The 26,096-nt window shown below is 39.0% G+C and overlaps 1 protein-coding gene across 1 annotated transcript; it reads left to right on the top strand.

Moving 5' to 3' along the window:
• Nucleotides 1-90: 90 nt before the first annotated feature.
• Nucleotides 91-23,565, top strand: LOC108516454 (vesicle-associated membrane protein-associated protein A). The gene is made up of 4 exons (XM_017853923.1): nt 91-784; nt 18,570-18,722; nt 22,592-22,695; nt 23,452-23,565. The coding sequence occupies exons 1-4, from the start codon at nt 706-708 to the stop codon at nt 23,548-23,550; spliced, it is 435 nt and encodes a 144-aa protein (XP_017709412.1). The 5' UTR covers nt 91-705; the 3' UTR covers nt 23,551-23,565.
• The last annotated feature ends 2,531 nt before the right edge of the window (nt 23,566-26,096 follow it).

The following is a 26,096-nucleotide window of genomic DNA, read 5'->3' as shown; positions in this document are numbered from 1 at the left end:
CCCACAAACAGCCATTACTACAGTTCCCAGCAAGCACCGCGCAGGGCCGCAAAGGGCCAGGCCCTCGGCGAAGGCCCCGCCCCGCAGGAGGCATGCCGGGAGTTGTAGTGAGTGGGCGCTTCCCCACTGCTGCTTGTCCCTTCCACTGGGCAGTCCCACTTGGAAGACTGTGAAGCGCTGCCAGAGCAGTTTCTCTAGTTCCGCACTCGGAGCTCAAGGTGACAGAGGACTGCGCCGCCAGCCCTGCGCTGCGCATCGCGTCGGCCCCGCGGACCTTTGCCCCGCCTCCCTCCACACCCGTTCCCTTGACAGCTGGGCTGCGTACGGGGCCGCGGCAAGCCGTGAGCGCGCAGGCGCAGCAAGCCCGCGCCGCGCTAGGCCGGCCTGGAGGGCGGGACGAGCGCTAGTGGCTCCCGGCCGCCGGGGCGCGCACGTAGCCACGCAGAGGCCGTCACGTGGGGCACCGAGGATCGCAGTGCGCGTGGCCGTGGCGGCTGGTGTGGGGTTGAGTCAGTTGTGAGACCCGGAGCTGCTGACCCAGCGGGTGGCCCACCGAACCGGCGACACAGCGACAGGCGTCAGGGCTCGGGAGCTGCGAGCCTGGCCTCGTCCTAGAGCTCGGCCGAGCCGTCGCCGCCGTCGACCCCCGCCCCCAGTCAGCAAACCGCCGCCGCGGGCGCGCCCCCGCTCTGCGCTGTCTCTCCGATGGCGTCCGCCTCAGGGGCCATGGCGAAGCACGAGCAGATCCTGGTCCTCGACCCGCCCACAGACCTCAAATTCAAAGGTAGGCAGGACGGGGACACCCCAGGGCTGGCTGGGGCGCGCGGAGGGCTGGCGGGCGGCGGGGGGCGGGGAGGGCAACTCGGCCGCCCCGGCCAGAGGGAGCGCCCCTCCCACGCCCCGGCGCTGCCCTTTCCCGGCTGCTGCATCCCGCCGCCGCCTGGGCCGGCCTGTGACCCTTGCTCCGGCCCGCTTCATCCTTCCCGCCGGCCGCGCGTGGTGCGCGCGCCGGCCCGGGGCGAGGCGGAGGGGAGCCGGGCCCTGGGCGCGGCCGCCGCAATCATTGCGGTCCCCGCGGGGCCGCCTCCTGGGTGTCCGGTCCGCCCGAGCCGTTGTCCGCCCGGGCCCGCCGTCCTGGTCCCGAGGCGACGTGCAGTGCTCCGGCGGGGCGTGGGCGGGTGGGCATCCGCGGGCGTGCTCTCTGGGCTGCGGCGGGGAGTGGGCTCTGGAGGTGGCGCAAGCTGCGTCCGTCGCCCGCTCCCGGCTGTCAGCGGCGCGGGGAGGCCAGGGCGCGGCCCGGGACCCCTCGGGAGTGAGAGCCGCCCCTCGGCCCCTGCTCCGGCCCGGGGAGAGCTGGGAGCAGCCGGCCCTCGGGCTCCGCGGAGGGCGTCGTTTCTCACTTTTCCGCCCGGTTTAGAACTCGGCCGTCAGGTGTAGGGCGCGCCGGGGAGGCGGAGAAGCCCGGGAGGTGCTTGGCGAGGGCTGCCCGGTGCTGTTGGCACGGACCCAGGCGCGTGCGGGCAGGAGCGGTGCGCCAGCTGCGAACGGAGAGTTGTAGGTTCATAGTAAGCGGGGCTCCTGCCTTCTACGACATTTCAGTGTGCCGCCCGCGTGCTTTGATTTAGCCCGTCAGTTGCGCTCCTCCGCTGAGAAACCTTCGGTGCTTCGGTGCGTGTGACTTCTTTGCTTTTACGTTTGCCGTTTCCGACAGACCTGAGAAGGCTGGTAAGGTGTGACCCAGCTCTGGAACTTTGTAGGTTTTTATTTTGTAGCACTGCCTGTGGTAAGTTTTCAGTCTGACTTGGTAATCCTGGAGGAATCCCGGGGCTGTTTGGTCCCTTTCCTTGTCGATATGTATTGTACTTTAGGAAAGAGAGTGAAACTGTACAGATTTTTATTTTTTTCTTCTCTGTTCTTAAGGAATACTGAAAGAGTGTGAACATCTAATAGAAAGTAGGTTCCTTCCTATCTTCAGTTAAGTATAAAGTTTTGGAAGTCTATATATTTTGTATTTGAATGTATTTCAGTTGTTGAATGAGAACAATTTTTGTGAGGTGTATAGCAATTCTAGTGCTAAAAGAAAAAGTTAAATCCTTTATTGTTGTGTAAGGTTGAGTCCAAGAGAAAACCAACTACATTATTTCCATAGGAAAAACTTCACTTTTAGGAATTTAAAATATATTCTGGAATTATGAGATTAATACTGCGTAACTACATTCCAAGCTTTTTAGTGCATTTACGAATTTCTTCGAATAGAAGTGTAAGTGAGCTACTTGTTGGGTAAGGATTTGGTTTTAAGACAAGGTGCAGTGAATGTATTTTATTGCAAGTTTATGTAAGTCGTGTGATTTTTTTACGTAGTTTTAGCTGGGGGGAAACCTTTGAGGAATTATGAGAAGTCCTAACTCAGCCATTATCTTGAGATAATTTAATGTAAGCCTGTATGATGTGTTTTTTAATATTTCGTTTTTATCTTTTGATTGGCCGTGTTTACAGTGAACATTTCCTCTACTGGATAACTGTGTAAGTTGCCATTAGGGACTTACAAGTATGTGTAAGTTGCCATTAGGACAGTTTTAGGCCAGGAAATGTCCACAGTGTGAAGTTTTTTCTCCTTAGGGAAGTTGTTATGTTGCTATAGTAAGAGACTAATAATAGTGGAGAAGCAGGTTTAAAAAAACGAGCAAAAACCCTACACAGTGACTTACTCATATATTTCCTTTTTTGGGGGTATTGGAGAATTACAGCTATGATTATAGAACACGTTGTTCTTGTGTTGCCAGTAAAAATGATAAGACTAGCCAGGGAAACAGAAAAGGTGTATCGATGGTATAACAGAGAGACAACCCTGTCTGAGGAAAGAAGCCCTTTCTCTATGTGCCCCATCGGAAGTTTTTAAGGAAAAGGCTTGTTTTTCGTTTCAGGGGAGGTTTAGGCCAAGAGAGTGGTTGAGTAAACACACTGCTGTGAGAGGATGCCTGGTACTTAAATGCCCAATAGTTTGTTGTGTGTTTCAGTTTAAAGATGGAGATAATGGGGAGGATTGGGAGGTGACGTTTGGTGTCTGGTTCCTTAATATTGTTTTTTTAGTCAAAGGTAAATGGTTTGCTTGATGGAAACCTTTGTGTATTTAAGTGCACAGCTCAACACTGAAGAGACTCATTTAGAATCTACAGTCTACTTGTGTTTAGTTTATGATAGAAAAAAATCGTTTAACTGACTTATCCTAAATCATTCAAAACTTTCTTTTTAATGAAGGACTTTTAAAAGACAGTTTTGCAGAATTCTTTGTCATCTTCTGGTAGGTTTATTTTAGTTATTTTGATTCTGAGTTTGAGATGGTTTCTCCAGGAGTGACTCAGGTAATCATTCTGAGAGTGGATGGTTTTTCTTTTATACGCCTAACACAACCATCTTGAAGATGAATTAACAGCATTTTGCAGAATTTTGCAAAAGCAGATACCAACTAGTTCAGTACTACATTTTTCTGTATACCTAGTATTAAAAAAAAAGTTTTATATAATGGTTAACATACAAAACTGCATTTATGATGATGTAATGAATTCTGAAGTAGATCTCTTGTGTTGGTAAAGAAAAAGAAGTAGACACTGCTTTACTTCAAATTCTGTTTAAACCTTGGAAGTAATTTTACCTGGATTTCAGATTTGAAAGTTGGTATTTTATGTGAAAGTTTTTTTTGTCTGTACAATTTTTTACATGATAAAATTCCGTTTGTAAGTATTACACAGTTTATTTTTCTACCTATTAGCAGTTTTTTTGTTTTTTATTTTTTGAGATGGAGTCTTGCTTTGTTGCAGTGGCTTGATCTCGGCTCACTATAGCCTCTGCCTCCCGGTTCAAGCATTTCTCCTGCCTCAGCCTCCAGAGTAGCTGGAACTATAGGCATGCACTACCATGCCCAGCTAATTTTGAATTTTTTGTAGAGACAGAGTTTTGCCAGGCTGGCCTCAAACTGCTGACCTCAGGTGATCCACCTGCCTCGGCCTACCAGAAGTGCTGGGATTACAGGCGGGAGCCATCGCACCTGACCCCTATTAGCAGTTTTGTAGGGAAGTTTGAAGAAGAAAGTTTATAAAATGCTAAAATAAATTTCAAATATATTCTTCTTAATGATCAGAGAGGAAAATAAACCAAAATCCTTGTGTTGACAGTGGCCCATAATAGTAAATCAACAAAGAAAATTAAGCTCTCTGAAGGATCAAGGGACGTGTGGTGTCAACATCAGCTAGTGCATCTTCGCGTAGAAGCATATTATTAAGAAACAGCACGGGGGAAAAATAGAGAATACTCCTCCTCTGGATGGGTATTTAGCACATTTTTAGGTGTTTCCAGTCAGCTCTTCTTGTTTTCCAGTGGCTATACGAAATGCTTGGGGTAATACCCCCAACTCCTCTGAAGACAGGAATGTAATCTTTAATCGTGTTTCTCCATTCCTTAGTTTTTAGGTAACTCTCAATTGCTCACAGAATAAAAGTCAGATTTTTTTTTCAGTAGGACATACGATCTCTTCCATGATGTGCTGCCTCCTCTTGTTAACACCTGTTAATCTGTGTACATCCACACTTTCTTCCCTGAGAAAGAAAGCCTCTGCTCATACCCAAGGTTCGTTGTTCCTCTGTTTTTGCTGCTAAGGTAAAATTCCTTATGACTCAGACCATGTTCCATGAGATGTTTTCCCGCAGATTTTCAACCACTGGCTGCATTGTTTTAACATATAAATACCCCAGAGTCTTTCATTTTAAAAACAAATAAACAGACATGTACATCTTTGACCATAACTCCCTCTAGTATATGTCTCTCCCTCTCTTTCATTTCCTGTGCATTCAGACTTTTGGAAAATAGTCCATATTAATTGTTTTTCCAGTTACTCACCTTTTATTCTCTCCTTAGTCCACGGTACTTTTATCCTCACTACTTACTGCTAACTTGATCATTTCCAGTTTTTATCTCACTTGACCTCCCCCTGGCTCTTGACATTACTGACAGTTTCTCTAAAAAAAACCTCAGTTCTTCTGGCTTCTGTAATACCATTGTCTTCTCATTTTCTTCTTTGCTCCATTTATTGTCTTATTTGTGGCATTTTTCTCAAATGCTCATGTTTCTGAGATTCTGATTTGATTTCATCTATCTCAGTCTGTGAACTTTGTTCATTTCATTGTTTTGAGGTTTTCTCTTTATCTTCCTTGCTCTTTGCAGGTATTGCTACACCCCCAAATCTGTTTTAATTCACATTTTACAGTCAAGAGCACATACTCAACTTACTATTTAGATTTGAATGTTGCACAGATATTCTAAACTCAAAATATCTCAAATTTTTTACTACCCAAGCCTACTCGTCTTCCCATATTTTTTATTTTTATTTTTTTCAGACAGGGTCTTGCTCAGTTACTCAACCTGGAGTACAGCGGCATGCACGTTCTTGGCTCACTGCAGCCATGATCTCCTGGGCTCAAGTGATCCTCCTGAATAACTTGGACTATAGGTGTATGCTACCACTCCCAGCTAGTTTTTTACGTACATATGGGGGTCTCGCTATGTTGCCCAGGCTGATCTCGAACTCCTGACCTTCTCCTCCTGCTTCAGCCTCCTGAAGTGCTGGGATTACAGGCCTGAGCCGTTGCACTTGGCTTTATTTTTATTTTTTATTTTTATTTTTTAGTGGCATCATGATTACTCACACCAGAAGCAATATGCCTATCTAATAATTAAAATCCTGTGTTTCTGTTTTTGACATACTTTGTCCCCTTTAATGCGTTTCTACTCCAAATTCATTTATTTTTAAAATTCAGTTATGGATCTAATATGATTAGATTTGAGTATCACTATATGTCAGGTATGATGAATAAATATTGGAACTACAGTTGTGAGTGAAATACAAGCCATGTTTTCATGGGGCAGTTCTAACAAGAGAGATAGATACTAATAAAATAATCAGAAGAATAAAGTATACCCCTGAAGAGATATATAGTGCTATGAGAATGTAAAATAAGGGTCTTTGATCAGGCTGTCACAGTTGAACTAAGATTCCAACAATGAGTAAAAGTTATCCTGGTGAAGAAGAAAGGAAAATGCATGTTCGAATATCCTGTAGCAGGAGGGACCGTGAAACATCCACCGTACTGAAAGACGTTGGTGTGGCAATGGTGAAAATAGCCAAGAAGAATGTAGTGCTGGTTTAGTAGGTCAAGTTAGGAGTTTTGTTTTTATCCTAAGCCACTAGGGTTTTTAAGTGAGGGGAGGAGCAGTAAAGGTGAAGGGAATGGAATAACATCACATTTGCATTAAAAAATAATTCTGGTAGCAAAGTAAAATTATACTAGAGGGGAGAAAGAGATGAATTAGGCAGCTGCAGCAGTCCTGGCAAGTGTTGACCCCTTGAACTGAGGTCATGGTGTTGGAGGTGATGGAAAGTTAGGTTAAGTCAGTGAGACTTGGTGGTCTCTGTGCACTGAGAGAAAAGGGTATGAATGTCTGAGATTTCTGCCTATATAACTGGGGAAATGGTGCTATTTGTTTAAGAAATGGTGGATGTCTGGATGAGGATGAAATGCATCTTATTTGGGGATGTGTGAGAGAGGTGTAGGAGGGAGATCATGATCTCTTTGGGTATGGTAGATACCTTTAGGTCTTTCAGGATATTAACAAGAAGGTGGATTTGGTTAAATGGGTGTGTTACTTAAGGAAAGGTCTGGGCTTTGGATAATTTCCTTACTTCAGGTGATTACCTTTAATATTTACTAGTCAGCAGACATCTCCTTTTCTTTTCTTTTTTTTTTCTTAAAATGGAGTCTCGCTTTGTCACCCAGGCTGGTGTGCAGTGGTGCAGTCTCAGCTCACTGCAACCTCCACCTCCCGAGTTCAAGCGGTGCTCCTGCCTCAGCCTCCTGAGTAGCTGGGATTACAGGCGTGCACCTCCATGCCTGACTAATTTTTGTATTTTTAGTAGAGACGGGATTTTGCCATGTTGGCCAGGCTGGTCTCCCTGACCTCAGGTTATCCACCCGCCTCTGCCTCCCAGAGTGCTGGGATTACAGGCGTGAGCCATCATGCCCAGCCTCCTATTCTTTATTGTCAGCTCTTTACCCTGTCCTCCACACTGCTGCTAGAACTGTGCTTTGAAAAAAGGAGGCTGTTACTGTTAGTCCCTTGGTTAAAGAACTCTAAATGTTTTCCCATTATGTACTTGAAAAATCCAAAATCCATTGCTTACCTCTCCAGCCTCAGTGTCTACTGTTTTTCTTCTGCCCATAACTTTGGCTATATGAACAATTTTCCCAAACACTCCAGGCCACTGCAGTGCTTTGCACAGGCTCTGCTCAAAATATTGTCCTCCCTTATGTCTGTCAGGCAGCCTCTTATTTTAAGAATCACTTCCTCTTGAAAAGTCGTTGATACTTCTACCAGTCCAAGTTGGTCAGAGCCTTCGTTGCCACTGTTGAAGCTTGTGCTTACCTGTAATGGTAGTTTCACATTAGATGGTAGCTGTGCTTACATATTCTCCCCTCCCAAACTATACCATGAACTCTGAGTATATACCTGTTTATGTTTGTAGTAACAAGATCTGGCATCATAAAATGATTGCTCTATAAGTGTTGATTGAATTAAGACTCAGATGATTTCTCCAGTAATTTTTAGTTTTTAGTCTTGGATCTTGACTCAGCTGGAGTTTTCACCTGCCTTTGCAGGTAATAGTGTTTTCAAAATTTTGTACTTCCAGAAAAGGGGTGGTAGGGTCTTTTGTAAAGAGCTGACTAACCTTTACTAAAGGTAGGTTGTTTCATGTTTGTGCTTTTTTCATTTGTAAAGTGAGAGGTAGGACTAGGTGATTTCTGGGGTGTTCTGTCTTTAAAAGTTTGTGTGAATATATAACAATTGAGTACAAAAAGAAAACGCTATTTTTCTGTGAAGTGGAAAAATGCATATAAAGAATAGGGAAAATTACACTTTTAATCCTTTAAAAGACTTTATTGTGTGTATTTGAGGTATACATATGACATGTTATGGGATACATACAGATAGTAAAATGGTTACTTTAGTGAAGCAAATTGACATATCCATCATCTCAACGTAGTTTCTTTTTATCTTACCTTTACTGAACGTGTAGTGAAATCTTCTTTCCTTTCAGACGTGGAAATTAATATAGGATGGATCTTGCTTTCTTTTGATCATAAAGTTAGTTTTGGGAGAAAATTAAATGTGAGAGAGGACTGTTAACTTGGAAATGCTTGTTTACTGGCTTAATTTATTTTATAATGGAAATATGACTCAAATTAAGTTTTATACGTTTGAAAACTTTCATTCGTGAGCACCTTATAATATAAACCTCAGTATGCCTTAATTTAGTAAATTAAATTTAAATATAAATTTAATAATTAACATTTTACCATAATCATACTTGTTTATTTATATATTTTTGTTTGCCTCCGTGTTTGTATTTTTTCACAGCAGTCTTGCTCTTGACACCAGACTGAAGTGCGGTGGTGCTATCATAGCTCACTGCAGCCTTGAACTCCAGGGCCCAAGCGATCCTTTCGAGTAACTGGGACTACAGGTGCATGCCACTGTGCCCAGTTAATTATTGCATATTTGAATTTTTGTAGAGACAGTCTTGCTATTTTGCCCAGGCTGATCTTGAACTCCTGGCCTCAAGCGATCCTTCTGCCTCACCCTCCCAAAGTGTTGGAATTACAGGCATGAGCCACCATACCTGGCATGCTTCAGTATTTTTAAAACAAATCCTGGATGATAGCGTAACATTTCATCCCTAGATACTTGAGTTTGCATTTCTAACCAAAAAAGGACATTTTCTTTGCATAATCGTGATACCGTTAACACATAATAAAATTAACAGTAATTCTTTAATATCCTCAAATATTTAGTCTATTACAAAGAACAAAATCACGCGTAAGAGTTTATTAATAAGCAATCTCAATGGCATAGGAAATCAGGTGTACCTGGCCTCACAGGAAGAGGCTGTTTATAATCTAGATTCAAGGCCAGCCGATATATATGCTGGTGACTGACCAGTCAAAGTTTTGATGCCTCACCTTGGAACACAACTATAGATAGATGGTTATAGGTTTTAGACCTTCAAGGTCAAATGACCTGGGAGGCAAAACAGTGGCTAATTTGGAACAGTGGCAAGCAGAAGCAACTAATTGAGAGAAAAAAGGCAGAAAAATGTAGGCAGAGAGGTCTTAATGATCCCAGGAATTAGTTTCTCTTGAACGCAGCCTCTTCTGTGATGCCAGTTATACTTCATTTCCTGTGCCATTGAATTGCTTACATCTTTGTAATGAACTCTTCAGTATGAGTTTTTTTTAATAATAAGATATTATTTACTTAAATGAGATTGGATTTGATATTTTCTGAAGACATATTTGTGACACATTATAATTTAACATTTCACTTTATAAAAAATAAATTCTGTAATTATTGTTATACATATTGCACTTTGTAATTGTTATTCTGTAACACGTATTTCACTTTATAAAAACAGTCTAAACTGGTGTCTTAAATGTTTATAGAAGAAATCTCCACATCATTTGTGTTGACTTATGCATCATTAATGTACCATAGCATGCTTAGCTGCTTTTCTCTGGTGTTTGGATGTTCTTTATAACTAGTTACCACGAATGTTTGATACTGTTCTGAAAATTCAGATTTAAGGGAGTGAGAAGTTTAGTTGCATATCTTTCAGCCTTTTAAGGAAATGATTAGATTGAATTACCATTAAAAAGTAGGAATGTTAATTAAAAAAGAATTGTTGCTGTGAGAGGACTTTTAAACGTACATTTATCGTATAACTTGACAAATTTCTCGTGGGCCTATGTTTTGACAGGTCTTTTGTAGCTGTATGCTTCATGTATGTGTATATATGCGTGAAGCGTATATGAATATGTATATAATTTTAATTCTTGAATGACATGTAGTGACTGTCATACTTTAAAGATATAGGGTGCCTTTGAATCATACAGTGTGTTTCCTGTTTAGTTTTTCTTGTGAAAATTTTTTATTTTTTTATTTTTATTTATTTTATTTTATTTTTATTTATTTTGAGAGAGTCTCGCTCTGCTCGCCCAGGCTGGAGTGCGTGGCCCGATCTCAGGCTCACTGCAAGCTCCGCCTCCCGGGTTCACGCCATTCTCCTGCCTCAGCCTCCCGAGTAGCTGGGAATACAGGCGCCCGCCACCACGGCCGGCTAGTTTTTTGTTTTTTTTTGTAGAGACGGGTTTCACTGTGTTAAAGCCAGGATGGTCGCGATCTCCTGACCTCGTGATCCGCCCGTTCGCCTCAAAAGTGCTGGATTTACAGGTTGAGCCACCGCCCGGCCAATTTTTTATTTTTAAAGCCTTGGGCAAGAACTCTTGTCTTGTTTTCTGAGTACTGTTCCCACTGAGAGAACTCACGAACAACGATCCCCAAAAACTCTGTGGTTCTTGAATTTTCAGTTTTTCTTCAGATTTTACAAAATAAGACGATTTAATAAGCAATTAAGCAATTAAAGCTACTATGGGTGCAGTTTAACAAAAGGTCCCTTCCATTAAATCAATGCTAAATGTAGAAATGAAAAAGTATTAGATTTTTTTTTTTTTTTTTTTTTTTTGAGCAGAGTCTCACTCTGCGCCGGGCTGGTGTGCAGTGGTCCGCGATCTCAAGCTCACGCAAGCTCCGCCTCCCGGGTTTACGCCATTCTCCTGCTCAGCCTCCGAGTAGCTGGGACTAAACAGGCGCCCGCCACTTCGCCGGCTAGTTTTTGCTATTTTTAGTTAGGACGGGGTTTCACCGTGTTACCAGGATGGTCTCGATCTCCTGACCTCGTGATCCGCCCGTCTCGGCCTCCAAGTGCTGGGGATTACGGCTGAGCCACTGCGCCGGGCCGAAAAAGTATAGATATTATAAGCCATAAAAATTACTCAATTCTCACAAATCAATCTCACAAAATAACCACTGTTAACATTTTGATAAACTTTTTGTAACTATGCTCTGTATAACTCTATATATCTATATCTTGTATTTTTTTAGTTAAGATTATTGTGATCATTTTTTTCATGTTATGTTTTCCCCTGGCAAGGACTTTAGATCTAAATAATTAAAAAAAAGTTTATTTCAGGTTCTCCAAAACTGTACCTTATTTTCTGTTTCTTCACATCCTACCTATGTGGAGTCCAAAAACTTAAACTTTGGATGTGGACCACTCTTTTCTATTTTAATCCAGATGTTAAAATATTAGTAAGTAGTATGCACTAATTTCATGTTCATTCTTGAACACTAGCATTGTTCTTTTACAAATAAATTACGTTTGTATACATCTTACTCTTAGGAAGTTTAGAGTGGAGGGACATAAAATTGATATGAAAATGTTGCAAATCAAAGTGTTCCACTTCTATGTTAAGACTATTGTTTATTTTCTCTGCCTTGTTTTCAAGATTATGTCACCAGGATTGTTTAGGTCAGACTGAGCATTGTATGTATCAGAATACCTTAAAAAGCACTCCTAAAATGTTTAAGGTAGTTTTTTTAAAATGTCAATAAAGCTGTGATGGGTTTAAGATTGAATTATCTCCCATCTTTACCATAGGGTAGAAGACGTTCTTTAAGGTAGTAAGTAAAGTTAATCATAATGTCGCATGATTTTAGAGCTGAGAGAAGCCTTAGAGATCATTTTGCCTACGAATTCTAAAATGAAGGAGGTTAGACTGGGATAGAGAGGTGAAGTGATTTACCCAAGGTCAATCACCTAGGTAATGGTTTTAGCTGTTAAGCCTCTGATTGAACATACTACGTTAATGCTTTTTTTTTTAAAGTCATGGTATAACATCAGTAACAGAAATAAGCCTCACTCTTCCCCCAGAAGGCTGCCAAAAGAATGGAAAGAAGTGTTTTCATTTTTTATTTAGGTACCTGTTTATGTAAAGGTGATGGATGAGTATTTATACGACCAGAACAATACTACACTGTGTGAAAACGGTGTAAAAGAAGTAAAAGACATGGTCCTTTCCTGTTGGTAACTTTTTCACACTGTAATTTTAGGCTCCCAGAGTGGGAATACTGGTTTATAAAAAATGATTACATGACTATATTAAGTGGATTTTGGAGAGTTTTCATGATACATTCTGAAACTGTTAGTTGATTGTGTAACATGGATAAACAGGGACAGTGAGACAATTTCAGTAATTAAAGCCCATAGAGGCTTAAATAAAATAGTGCAGTCTTGCTTTTCCATTAATCTCAGGATCCATATTTTTATGATGTTAGTGAGATCTTATAAAGAGATATGTTTTAGTGCTTCAATAACTAAATTTTTTTAAATAGAACTGACTCATTTTCTTTTCCAGAAAGTAGTACTCTATTTGTGCAACAATATTTATACAGAAATGTTTCTTCAGTACCTACTATGCCAGGCATTGTGTTAGTTGCTGGGGATACAGCAGCTAACGAAACAAAGACCTAGTCTTCATGGAGCTTACCTCAAGTCTGGTATTTCAATGTGTTTGAAAAAAATGTATAGTAAAAAATTTGTAATAAGAATGTTTTAGGACTTTCTTGGATGTAAAATGTAAAATATTTTTAGAGTGCTTGATACTTACTTCAGGAAGTGTTCAGTGTTGACCTATGTGACCAAGAGAAATACAATATTCATTTAAGAAACCTTTTTCATACATGGCTAATTTGACTGCACTTTCATGCTTGATTGCTGCAGAAGTCTACCTGGAATACTTATGAATTAGAAAATAAATACCGCTAGGTTATACGTGCAAAATGTATGAGAGTTCAGGCCCTAGAGTCAGACCTGGTTTGACTTTCCGCTTTCATTGTTTTGAGTTGTATGACCTTGGACTAGTGTTTACCTTCTGAGTTGAATCATCTGTAAACTTGGTATATTAAAATATAATGAAAGTATCTACTTCATGGACTTGTGAGAGTTAAATAACAGTTTGTACAAAGTTATTGATACATGAGTGCCCAATAAATACTAGCTAGTCCCTTAGTAGATATTCTGTGTACTATATAGTATTAATATATGTTTTGTATATATAATTATGTTAACATGATGCCACAGATACTCAGCAGCATAACCCTTATGTAACTGGGAAACAGTTCAATCAGTGATACAACTTAATTAGCTAAAACCTGTTGGAAACATTGAAGGTAGTCATCACCTGCATTGCTGTGGCTACGTTGTTTGTGTATTTGAGCAGAGCACCCAGCCTTCCTCATTAGTCTGCACTGCGTAGCCAAGAATTTACAAAGACCTTGTCAAGAACTGTGAAGGGACTGAAAATTTCGCCTGCTGCCGTTTTGTAGATGTTGGTAGAAGATGTGAGATTTCCTGAGTTAGACAATGGACATAATTTTTCATGGCACTGCAAGTGGAATGGGATTTATATTTGTGTTGGTTTTCCTTGCCCTCCTCAAGTTCCATGGAGGTGACAGAGGTGTTCAGGTAGATACTACTCACATAATGAGTTTGCATCATAATTAGAAACCCTGAACTTAGAGAACCTGAATCTTCCATAGTGGGCTGCACAGAAACCTACCTGACCTTTATTCCAGAAGAAGACCTTACCTTTATTATATTGGCCACTGGACAAACCTGCTCCTCTCCTCAGAAGGGAGGTGGTGTCTTCTAAGACAGTTCACTAGTTAATACACCCTTGAAAAGATAGTCTGGGTAAAAACCCCCAGGACTTCCCCTTGCAAGATGTGCAGAAATGCTAGAGGCCCATGCAGAATTGTCTCCTAAACACGCCTCTGAGTAACTAGCCTAAATGGGGTCACAGAGTTCATCAATTAATGTTCATGTACATTGTCTGTTTATTCTTAAGCTACATTTTCGAAGCGTTTTCTGAAATGTTCTGTGTGATATACTCCTGCTTATCCTGTATTAAAATTTTATACTCTTAACAGAAAACAAATACTAAAGTTGATATGCATACTGAGGTGTTCAGGAGTGACTGTACTGATGTCTTCAGCTTGCTTTGATGTGCATCAAAAATTAAGTGGATGTCTGGACAGGGCAGATAGATATGCTGCAAAGTAAATACAGCAAAATATTGATTGTAGAATGCGAGGAGTGATGTATGAATGTTTATATAGTTATCTCAATTTCTGTGTCAAATTTTTCATAATAAAATGTTGGGGGAAAAGCCAGCTGTTCCCCTCTTCCACAATTGATTCTCTTTGCAGCTGAACTGAACTCAGGATTTCAAGATAACTTTGTTATCAGTAGTTCATATCAAAATATGGATGAATGATAACAGTTTTTAAAAACTGTTAGAGTGGTTCTTTTTTTTTTTTTTTGGTAGCTCTTGGCTTAGTGTGGGATTCCTTTTAAGACTGGGCGGTTTGGAGAATAAAGGTCCTGCTATTTAAAAGGAAGCCATTGTACTGAATGGTTGCATTTTACATATATGGACCGTCTAAAAAGGGTATTTCATGCTGGAAAAACGTTTTAGGCAAACGAGGCAGGCCAGTCCCACTTGACTGACTTCTGGGTGAACTGCCTTAAAATTTTCTAGTATTTTTGACATCTCACGTTGCAAGTTTTTTAAAAACTTATATTCAGACTTTTTTACTCAGAGGCCACATTTGTGTTTGTGTTACATTTCTGTTTGTAAGAATTTGGGACTAGGAGCAGGATTTTGGCTTAATGGCAGTGACATCTATAGAGGAGTTGGGACAGAATATTTAGTGGCAGGAAATGGTCGGGCTTCCAAAGAACAACAGGCACGTAATTGAAAGGTAGAAGTATTTTAATTGTAGATTTTTTTCAATGTAAGAGTGCAAATAAATGTAACTTGTATGCAGTTTTCTTTTTTTATATGGGGTAGTTCATTATAAACAGTGACATATCTCTAACATAAGTTTCTATCAGTACTTTTGATTAAAATGGACTAGTTCAAAATTGTTTCCTAAATATTAAACTAAGCATTTATATTGGGCAAATGATAGGATTTCCCCATTTGTAGGGATTAAGTTTCAGAAACCCTCGAAACATATTTGTTTACTCCGTAAATTGCATCAGATGTTCACTTTGTCATCAAAACTGCTTTTCACTGTTTTTTTCAATTTTTCAAGGTTATGTCAAGGATCAGTTTTTTTAAAAAAAACATTTTTGTTTTCATAAAGAAAAGATATATACGGTTCAAGGAATTATTAAAAATTAAATACTCATATAATCACCTCCAGGGTGAGAAATAGAACTTGGCTAGCATTCGGCAAAGCTCTCCTTTTACCCTCTCCCAGTTACTTCCACTGCAGGATTAACCATTATCCTGACTTTTATGGTAGTCACTTGTTTCTCTTGATGGTTTAATCACCTAAGCCTTACAAAGGATACATTTTCAGTTAGTAAAGCAGGAGATTATTGGTTTAATTCAGGGGTTCTTAACTCTTAACTTCATACCTCATTTTTATATTTTGTAATGTTCCTATTACTATCCTGAAAAGAAATTCATATATAAAATGACCAATAACATATGTAATTAAAAATTACAAAATATATTTGCCCTAGCTATAACATAAGGAAAAAAAAAGGAAGCACTTTTATAATGGAATGCTCATTTTAAGTGTAAGTGTTTGGGCATGACTACCCTAGAAGACATAATGAAGTAGTCAGATACTTGTACTACTTAAGTTTGTAGGTACAATAGTCAGATGTTTGTATCTACTTAAGATGAGTACGTTTGGATTTAAGAGAAGTAAGACAAGAGTTATCTGAATAGTGCTGATAGTTTTTCTTAACATTGATAAAAGGGCAAAATAAGAATATGCATATAGGTAGATTCATGTGAATGTGTCACCTACAAATGACTGCTGACTAATTCAGATGCGTTGTATTGGTGGTTCAGGTATCATGAGTGGCATTGCTATTGGTAGAATAATCTTCTGTAACGGTGAACTCACCTTTTAACATTTTGAAGAAAAGAGTACACATTTTTCCTGTTCACATAATAGATGAATACTTGGAAAAGAGGTTTTCCACGAATATGAATTTTTGGAGGAGTATTTGAAAATGCGATGCAGTGGGAACATAGGACTTCATTGTGTGGGTCTGCATTGCAGAATGTCTACCATCCTGTTTCCTGCCCCCACCTCCCACCCCAGTAAGTACCACCCAATCATAATGCCTAATGAAAACACCTTGTAAGGGGCAGTATCACCTAAAGGGTTATGTTTGTAGCACTCGCAGCTCCCGGGGGTTACATGATACAACCCCTCTATCCCTGAACCCAGCTCTCCAACCCATTTTACCTTCCATAAAAGTCAGTGTAAAATTTTTGTGAATATTTACCTATGTATGTTTTTCTGAGGTGTAGGATACGGCCTTCATCAGGTTCTTAAAGGATTCTGTAACTCACAAAAGTGGACCACATATTTCTTCCCATGACCTTTTTTAGCTGTTAAATCTGGTTATTCGTTTGCTAATGGTCATCAGTACTTGATAATTTTCCATTTTAAACTAGGAAAGGGGCTCAAACTCTTAACTATCTGCTGGGAGCAACCCTCATTGAGAGGCTAGGTTAGAGGGATACAATGGAGCAGAAAATCTCAAATTCATTTGTTAGGTGGGTTTATTATAGGTAATTCTACATTTTACTTGCAAGGTTAACATGCCTTGTTAAGAATTTTGTTTTGAATTGGTGGAGTGTATTTCTTTTGATATATTTATCATCATCTTTAGATAATTTATACTTTTATGTCTAGAAATCCCACAATCTGTATTGACAATTTATAATCCCTGGTGGGCAGTATCATGAAATGTAAATACTATTTCAGAATTTATACAACTCTGGTAGAGTTTGTTGATCAAAACTGACCCACAGTCATTTTAAAAATCAATTAAAAAATTATTTTACCTTAGTTTGGATAATTGGCACTTTTAAAATTGGAGAGAATTAAATTAATAAAACATTTAAATACTAAAACTTACATAATTATGTTATGAAAATACATAAACGTAATTAAAATAATTAGGTATTCATATTATGGATTAGGATTGTTCAAAATGAAAATTTTGTGACGTCTTTTTGTCATGTTACTAAGAAATTGGATCTTTATTTTAATCTGTGCTTGCTACTAATGTTAAAGTCCTACTTAAAATAGTCCTATAAAATTTTACATTTTAAAGTGTTTGTAGTAATTATGGATTTGATAATGTTAAGAAATGGAATTCGCCTTTAAGACTTCTAGTTTTATCAGTTCAAAACATATCTCCAGCCAGCAATTTTGTGGATTCCTGTAGTAAAATGGACACATTGGAGTGTTTTTGTCTTACTTTCATACTATTTATGGTGCGAGTTCTGTCAACTCAGATGCCTTCAAAAAGAAATCAACACTGGGGTTAAGAAGCAGCAAGGTGTATGTGTAAATGAAGTTAGTTGACCATATAATGAAACAACAGTTCAAAATCGTACTTTATCATATGTGTCCGCTTTTTCTTTCCAAAAAAAAAAAAAAAAAAATGCAGACGGGGTGTTTTATTAAAAATTTCTTTCTAAAAACCTGCTTACATGCTTCTTTCTATTTCACATCATTTTATCTCCTTCATAACTCACCCTAGTTCAAATTTATTATTAAAAAAGTTTACACTCCAAACTTGAAGCATAGGAAAAATCAGTTTACTCTTACGGCGATAATAGGCTTTTAACGACCTTGCCTTGTAAAATTTTAAAAGACATGCTTATTCTTAAAATTGAAAAAAGGTAGGCCTTAATAATCAGTGCTTGCCTCCAGCCTTCTAGCTTTTTTTTTTTTTTTAAATATAACTTTAACGAATTGTTTTTAGAATCATTTACAATTACTTTGGAGTATCTTGAACTGTGGTTATTGTTCCCAAACTGGAAATGTTTTTTATCTTCTGCCCTCCGAAATCTAACCGGGTATTTATTTTGTTGTGTAAATTAATCTGCATAATTTTTCTTTAGGCTTTTCTTTAGCAAAATGGATGAGCCTTTTGGGTTCTTTGTTTTGTAATTTTATGTTGTTTGGGTGCAGAACCAAAGCTTAAAAACTTTATATCTAGAGCATATGGCATAATAAACACTTAACAAATATGTGAATGAATGAATGGATTGAATGAATGAACAAACAAAATTGAGGTAAAGCAAAAGCACTGATGTCATAGGGTGTAGGGTCTTCAGATGTAGAGATTTTTGCAGTTGGCCTAGTAAAATGAACTTGAAGATTGACACTGGTTTGCAGACAACTGGGAAATTCTGGTATTTTCAGCAATGTGTTAACAACATACTATAAAAATACAGTTGTAAACTTCATAGATGAGAAGTTTCGTAGTACTTTTTTTGATAGAAATCATACATGTTTATGGTAGAAATTTTGTGAAATACAGGGAATGAAGAAGAAAATACGACTTGTTTTTAAGTCTACCACCTGGAGAAAGGCAGTGTTAGTAGCCATTTGGGATATTTATGCCTACAAATGTCAACACATAATTAAAATTGAGGTTATATACTTTCAGTTTTGATTCCTTTGTTGTTGAGAATCCAATTAAATTTTGTTTTCTCTTTAATTTTTAAACTTTACAGGCCCCTTCACAGATGTAGTCACTACAAATCTTAAATTGCGAAATCCATCGGATAGAAAAGTGTGTTTCAAAGTGAAGACTACAGCACCTCGCCGGTACTGTGTGAGGCCCAACAGTGGAATTATTGACCCAGGGTCAACTGTGACTGTTTCAGGTAGCACGTCATGTTCTGAATTTATGTACATTTGAATTTTGACATCTTATGATTCTGTTTTTGTTTAATAAGGTTTCATCTGGAGGGAGGGAGATAATTCTTACATTATTCTGGCTTTGCCTTTAAAGATGTCTTGTTATTGTACTGTATGCAAGCTGTTTCAGAAAATTTCTCACTCTCATCTTCTGTGTAGGGAGTGTGGTCAGTTTATAAGAAATTATTGTCAATTACAAACTTTATATCTAGTCTTTATTTCTACAGCTAACCACTACCTTCTCTGCCTTTGTTATTTTATCTTTGAAAATTGTACCATTTTCTGATGGGTCATTCTCCTTCAGATCATAATCATATTACACATTGCATGCAGCTATAGAAGTGTCATAATTCTTTTGCTTAAGAAGGTATAATGCCACTTTTCTGCCTACTGTGTCAAATCAGATGAGTATGTCTTTCATTGTAAATGTCAACAGTGTCCTGCGTGTGAAAACTTTATTTTTATTTTACTACTCTCTTGTGGGTTTACTCGTCAAAGAAGTATGCTTGCCATATATAGATTGCTTACTCTTGCTATTGAGTCGATACCGGGACCATAACTAATGCCCCCTATAAACTGTTTTTTCCTTTCTCAGTCCCTCTGACTTCACTAATATAGCTGAGAAATAGGAACTAAATATGAGAACTTACATGGTTTCATGTATTTTACTTAGGGGAGAACCTCTCAGGCTGCATTTACTCTTCCTTTACAGCAGTACTTCTCAACTCCCACTATGTGCTGTGATAACACAGGGAGCAGGAACACACGTGGATTCATCTCTCTCAGATGGGAATCTCTGGGAGCATGGCTTAGAAATGTGTATGTTTAGGCTGGGTGCGGTGGCTCACGCCTGTAATCCCAACACTTTGGGAGGCCGAGGCGGGTGGATCACGAGGTCAGGAGTTCAAGACCAGCCTGACCAAGATGGTGAAACCCTGTCTCTACTAAAAATACAAAAAATTAGCCGGGTGTGGTGTTGGGCGCCTGTAGTCCCAGCTACTTGGGAGGCTGAGGCAGAGAATTGCTTGAACGCAGGAGGTGGAGGTTGCAGTGAGCCGAGACCATACCACTGCACTTCAGCCTGGGCTATAGAGTAAGACTCCATCTCAAAAAAAAAAAGTGCACATTAGAAAAAAAAAGCCTGGGTGATCTTGGTAAGTAATCCCTAAGATACAGTAATTCCATATCAGTTTTCAAGTCCACAGCAGAATTGGGTAGAGAGAGAGAGAACCCAGGGTAGGCTCATTGAGAGTATTTAGAGGTGGAACCTGAGTGCAAAAGCCATGAAGGACAGACCATAGAGGTTTTTGTGACACTAAATCTTCTCTTGGCAGGTATAGCCAAAAACCTCAAGAGCGAGGAAAAAGATGTTTTAGTGAATCTTGTGTTAAGGAGGCCTGGGAGGAGTGCGTTTCATGTTTCTTTGCTAAGTCAAATTCATCAGTTCTTGGGATGAAGAGATGGGAAATAAAGATGAAGGAATGCATGCACTGTGGATGTTGCTGCTTTCTACTACATCCTTAAGCCTTTAGCACAATTGGAAGAAGAGATAATTCTTTTTTTCTTTTTTTCTTTTTTTTTTTTTTGAGACAATGTCTTGCTCTGTTGCACAGGCAGGAGTGCAGTGATGTAATCTCAGCTGACTGCAACTTCCGTCTCCTGGGTTCAAGTGATTCTCATGCCTCAGCCACTTGAGTAGCTAGGATTACAGGCATGCACCAACATGCCTGGCTCATTTTTATATTTTTAGTAGAGACAGAGTTTCACCATGTTGGCCAGGCTGGTCTCGAACTCCTGACCTCAAGTGATCCGTCCACCTTAGCCTCCCCAAATGCTGGGATTACAGGCGTGAGCCACTGCACCTGGCCAGAAGATAAAATTATTTCAATCCACATGGCTAAAAATAGTTTATTGGTACAAGCAGTTATATCCCTAGGAATCCAAACAGCTATGCAGAATGATTTTTTCTTTGAGGGGCCCAGATTGCTGGTTTCTGTGTGTTAATATTTCTTGAGAAAATAATGTATCAAAGCATTTTCTTCCATAGCAACCTGCCTTATTAAAACCTTCAGACAAACTGGTTACTGATTATACAAACATGCCCTTGGATTGCTCTACTTCAATGAGAATTTGGCTTTTCCAATTTTTAGTGTAGTGTATTTCCATTTACAGTCACTCAAAGGTATGCTTCCTCCAGCAACCTTCTCTGATTAATTCTGTGTACTACATGCTCATTTCTCTTTTTCCCCGTGTCCCTTTGACACTTTTTTTTGAATTTGTTCCAATTTGTGCACATTTTTATATTTGTTTTCAAGATTGTCTTTGTTTTGTTATTTGGTCTGCAACCTAAATTAGAGTGTAACTGCTATAAACTTAACCATGTTGTAAGTTTTTCATTTTATTCACAGATTTTTGGTTCATAGTGATTAGCTTATAATGATTACTCAGTGAAGGTTGCTAATGGAATTTTGTTTAGCTTAAGCTGTATTCTGAGGCATTTTATCCAGTACATTTCCTGCTGCTGTGTATTTGGCCCCTTGAAAAAGTTGTCTTAACCTTGATAGCAGTTAATGGACTTCTCAGACACACCTTGTGAATAAGACTTTATTACATAATTGTTATTTTCTACATTTATTTACTCGTGTTTATCTTTTCGAAAGTGTGGAGATACATCTTAGAAATAATCCAAAGTTAGGGAAATAATTTCTGTAATACCATGTACATAACTTTGTGTAACTGTTGATTCATTCTTTATGTAGTCTCATTTTGGACTCACGTTACATAAATTTAGCATGACTTACAGCCACATGGAACCTTAAAAAACTTAAAAGTTGGGAAATTATAAATGCTTAAAAATTTTGAATGTTATTGAGACTATAGAATAAATTTTAGAAATCAAGAGGCTATAAGGTTTCCTTGTGTACTTTTGTTTTCTTAGAAGATTGAAATAAATTCATAAACTGAAATAGATGTTTATTTAAAATACATGTTTGAAAAACTAATTATATTAATATATGGGACGGGCGCTGCGGCTAACGCCTATAATCCTAGCACTTTGGGAGGCTGAGGAAGGCGGATCTCTTGAGCCCAGGAATTCGATACCAGCCTGGACAAAATGGCGAAAATGCTTTCTCTACAAAAAATACAAAAATTAGCTGGGCATGGTGTCATGTGCCCGTAGTCTTAGCTGTCTCGGAGCCTGAAGTGGGAGGATTGCCTGAGCCCAGGGAGGTTGAGGCTACAGTGAGCAGAGATGGCGCCACTGCACTGCAGCCTCACAACAGAGTGAGACCCAGTTTTAAAAAGAAAAAATAGATGGTAGTGAAGTTTTAAGTTACTATTTCTCCTTTAAATATCCCAGCTGTATAATTTTAAATCAGAAAACACTAAAATGAAGCCTAAATTCATAGTTTTAATAACTTAGTAGATTTTATCTGAGCTTATAGGCATTATAGTTAACATTGGCAAAGTTTTGAAAATTTTCACAAGCTGAGTTTAGAAAGGGCAAAATCATAGATTCATATTTAATTTTTAATTGCAATTGTTTGTTTTGTTGGTTGTGGAAAACTTAGTAAATTAGAAAGACAGACAATTTAAAAATACTTGGGATCCATTAAGTTGATTCTGGATTCTTAAACATTCCGGTGTTTGGTTTCTTGAACCCTTCTTAGTTTTCTTTAAATTTGCATATTTGTGAAGTAATAGGAATGATACTATGGCCAGATACTGTTTAAGGCAAATCCCAGACTTGGTATAATTTAATCTGTAACTGTTTCAATGTATGTCTTTCAAACATTCAGGAGACAATATAATATATCCTTTTTTTCTTATTTAGTAATGCTACAGCCCTTTGACTATGATCCGAATGAAAAGAGTAAACACAAGTTTATGGTACAGACAATTTTTGCTCCACCAAACACTTCAGATATGGAAGCTGTGGTAAGTATAGAAGAGGAATTTACTTTGGGGAGTGGAGTTTAAACTGTGGGTTTTGTTCAGCAGTCAGTAGAAAACTTAATTTCTAAAACTGAAAGTTAAATTTAGATTTTTAAAAAACTGCCAATGTCTTCATTGTAGATAATTCTAACTTACAGAATGAAAGAATTTTTAAATAGTATTTTTTTTTTAGAAACAATTTAGGAATGCTGCTACTGGCCTAGTGCAGTGGCTCACACCTGTAATCCCAGCCCTTTGGGAGGCCAAGATGGGAGTATCTCAAGCTCAGGAGTTCGAGACCAGCCCAGGCGACATGACAAGACCCTGTCTGTACAAAAAAAAAAAACCAAAAAACTAACAACAAGTAAAATGAGCTGGGTAGTGTTGGATGCCTGTAGTCCCTGCTACCCAGGAGGCTTGCTTGAGCCCAGGAGGGGCCACTGCACTTCAGCCTGGGAGACGGAATGAGACCAACTGGAAAAAAAGAAAAAAGAAAGAAATGCTGCTATTAAGAAGAAAGTCCTGTGGTTGCTAGTGATATCATCGTGATTTTAATGGATGGTGATAGTAACTCTAGGATTATATAAAGATTCTGTGACATTAGCCAGTAACAATGGCAGGGTGATCAGTAAAGAGTGCACCAGTGTATTTCAGCCAAGCCAGGCAGCTACACTCATCTTTTAGCTGTCCCATGAGGTCAGACTTACTTACCATGATCATACCTCCTATGTCTCATGTTTGGTTTTGTTTATTTTTTAGTGGAAAGAGGCAAAACCTGATGAATTAATGGATTCCAAATTGAGATGTGTATTTGAAATGCCTAATGAAAATGATAAATTGGTAAGTAGGAAAATGTAAAAAAAATTGGAAGCTGTTGAACTCTCAGTTCCTTTGATTAATTTTGCTTCTATTTTTGACCTTTGAGGTATGTGTGGTATGGCTATTTCACGTCATAAGACTCAGTGGTTAAGTTTTAAAAAACTTGATATACTTTTTTTTTTTTTTTTTTTTTAAATTTTGTTGATCCAAGAAGAAAGAAAGACTCACTTTTAGGTCTAGACTACATCCTTTAAGTATAGCAGATTTTTGTGGCGTAAACCACTACAGGTTCTTTTTTAGAATGAGACGTGTATACATAATTTAAAATACATATAAATTGCTTTTGGCCATTATGTACCAGCAGTTTGGGGATAAAAAATTCACTTACATGGTCAGTTTATTCCAGGTTTAGCTATTCCCAGGTATTTTGCTCACTTTTGTTTTTAGTCAAATCCATCTGATTGCATTCTTTAGTAAATAATTGTTATGCTGCTCACTCATTAGTGTAAGTCAAATACAATTTGGGGGACTGAGGGATATATGTGTTTATTTAAAAACAAACAAATAGTAGTCTGTGAATGTACAGAGTGGATTATAGTCACTTACCTTGTCCTTTTCCCTGTCTGGATTGCAAATTTGAATCTTTCCCTATGGTAAGAGAGACTTGAAAGATAAGGTTTTCTGTGTGTGTATGTGACTTAATACATACAATAATATGGATAAATAGAATTGTTTGGCACGATTTGGTTACAATCTGACATGACTACTGCCTTAATCTGGTGGCCATTTGCTCTATTGAAAAGTAAACATGCAGATTAAATACGTGGGCTCAGTTACTGTGTTTCTCTTTCAGGATAAGCAGAAATGAAAAGGTCTCTGGTAATTAGGTGTTGACCAAATTAGTTTTTGAATTTTTAAAATACCTCTTTTAAGTGATTTTTGAGGTATTTGCCAAAAGCAAAAAAATGTGAACACGTATATTCTCTGTAAAGTGAGTGTTAGATGGCCTGTGTATGCTTCCCATTTAGAGGTTTTCTTTTTTGCTTAGGCTGAGGGAAGCTAATAGCTTGCACAGCTCTTACTGTTGAAATCAAGAAAACAAAACAGCATGTTGTCTGGATTGACTTTTTTAAAAATACATTTGGATATTTTCTCAGAGTTTTATGTCATTTTTTACAGTAATTCAGTCAGCATAAATCTGTCTTCTCTCTGGGCTTCTGCTATGCTCTGGATAGCACACACTTTGAGATGTGTGAAAAGGATTGAGACTGCAGGTATTTGATACTGCTGATTAAGAGTAGCTCTCACTGGTTTGGAAACCAAACCAGAAGTTGATGGGAATGATATGGTAATGACAGTTGAACCCAGCCATTTACCCATCTTGTGTGAAAAGAGCAGTTACGCCTACCTATTGGTCTAGCCCATAGTTATCCAAGAAAGTAGTTTTGGGTCTCTTTTAGCACTTGAGCAAATACTGAATGGAGTTCCCAGAATCACCTGTGGTGGAACTTGAGCAGCAGTAGTATGAACCTGGAACCTTTTCAGAGCAGGTATTACTAGTAACCTAAAAGCTGTTAAGTAACTTCAAAGTACTCTAGAGAATATCTTGAGTCTGAGCCTTGATTAGCTAGCTGTTAATGTATTTTCACTAATTGGATTATCTGGACTTGTATATTAAATTGTAGGAAATACATGCTAAAGATAATTTTTAAGAAGATTTATTTTGAAAAACTTGAAGCACCTAGACGAGTAGGTAGGAGGAGTACAGTGAACCTCTGTGAACTTATGAGCAGCTTTAACAATGACTAGTTTGTGGTTAAGCTTATTATATATAAATCCTATTACTTCTCATCTTAGGTAGTATTTAAGGCAAATCCCAGACATGGTATAATTTAATCTGTAACTGTTACAATGTATGTCTTTCAAAGTACTTTAAAAAAAGAGATACAAGAGTTTTAATGACAATATTGTTACTATGCCTTTAAAAATTTAGCATATCCTTAATATCAAGCTATCCAGGCAGCATTAAAACTTGTCACAGGCCGGGCGCGGTGGCTCAAGCCTGTAATCCCAGCACTTTGGGAGGCCGAGACGGGCGGATCATGAGGTCAGGAGATCGAGACCTTCCTGGCTAACGCGGTGAAACCCCGTCTCCACTAAAAAATACAAAAAACTAGCCGGGCGAGGTGGTGGGCGCCTGTACTCCCAGCTACAGGAGGCTGAGGCAGGAGAATGGTGTAAACCCGCGAAGCGGAGCTTGCAGTGAGCTGAGATCCGGCCACTGCACTCCAGCCCGGGCAACAGAGCGAGACTCCACCTCAAAAAAAAAAAAAAAAAAAAACGTAAACCACCCAAAGTTCGATCCATTTCTCAAAGACTGTGAAGAGTTGAAGTCATTCATTAAGAAGAGCTTCCAAGCCATGTGGGGATGAGACAGAGAGAGCAGTGAAGCTAGGGGAGTCCCCTGCTGAATCCTTCCTGTTCTGTGGTGTTCAGAAAACCAAGAGTCATAGAGGGGAAAAAGTGGCATTGATCTATGAACCTGGGACAACTAGAATCCAGCATGTGGGACTTCCTGCTGTGTA

The sequence above is a fragment of the Rhinopithecus bieti genome, unplaced genomic scaffold (assembly GCF_001698545.2).
Source record: "Rhinopithecus bieti isolate Rb0 unplaced genomic scaffold, ASM169854v2 scaffold_35856, whole genome shotgun sequence".
Lineage (NCBI taxonomy): Eukaryota > Metazoa > Chordata > Mammalia > Primates > Cercopithecidae > Rhinopithecus > Rhinopithecus bieti.
This window is presented reverse-complemented; position numbering and strand designations above follow the sequence as displayed.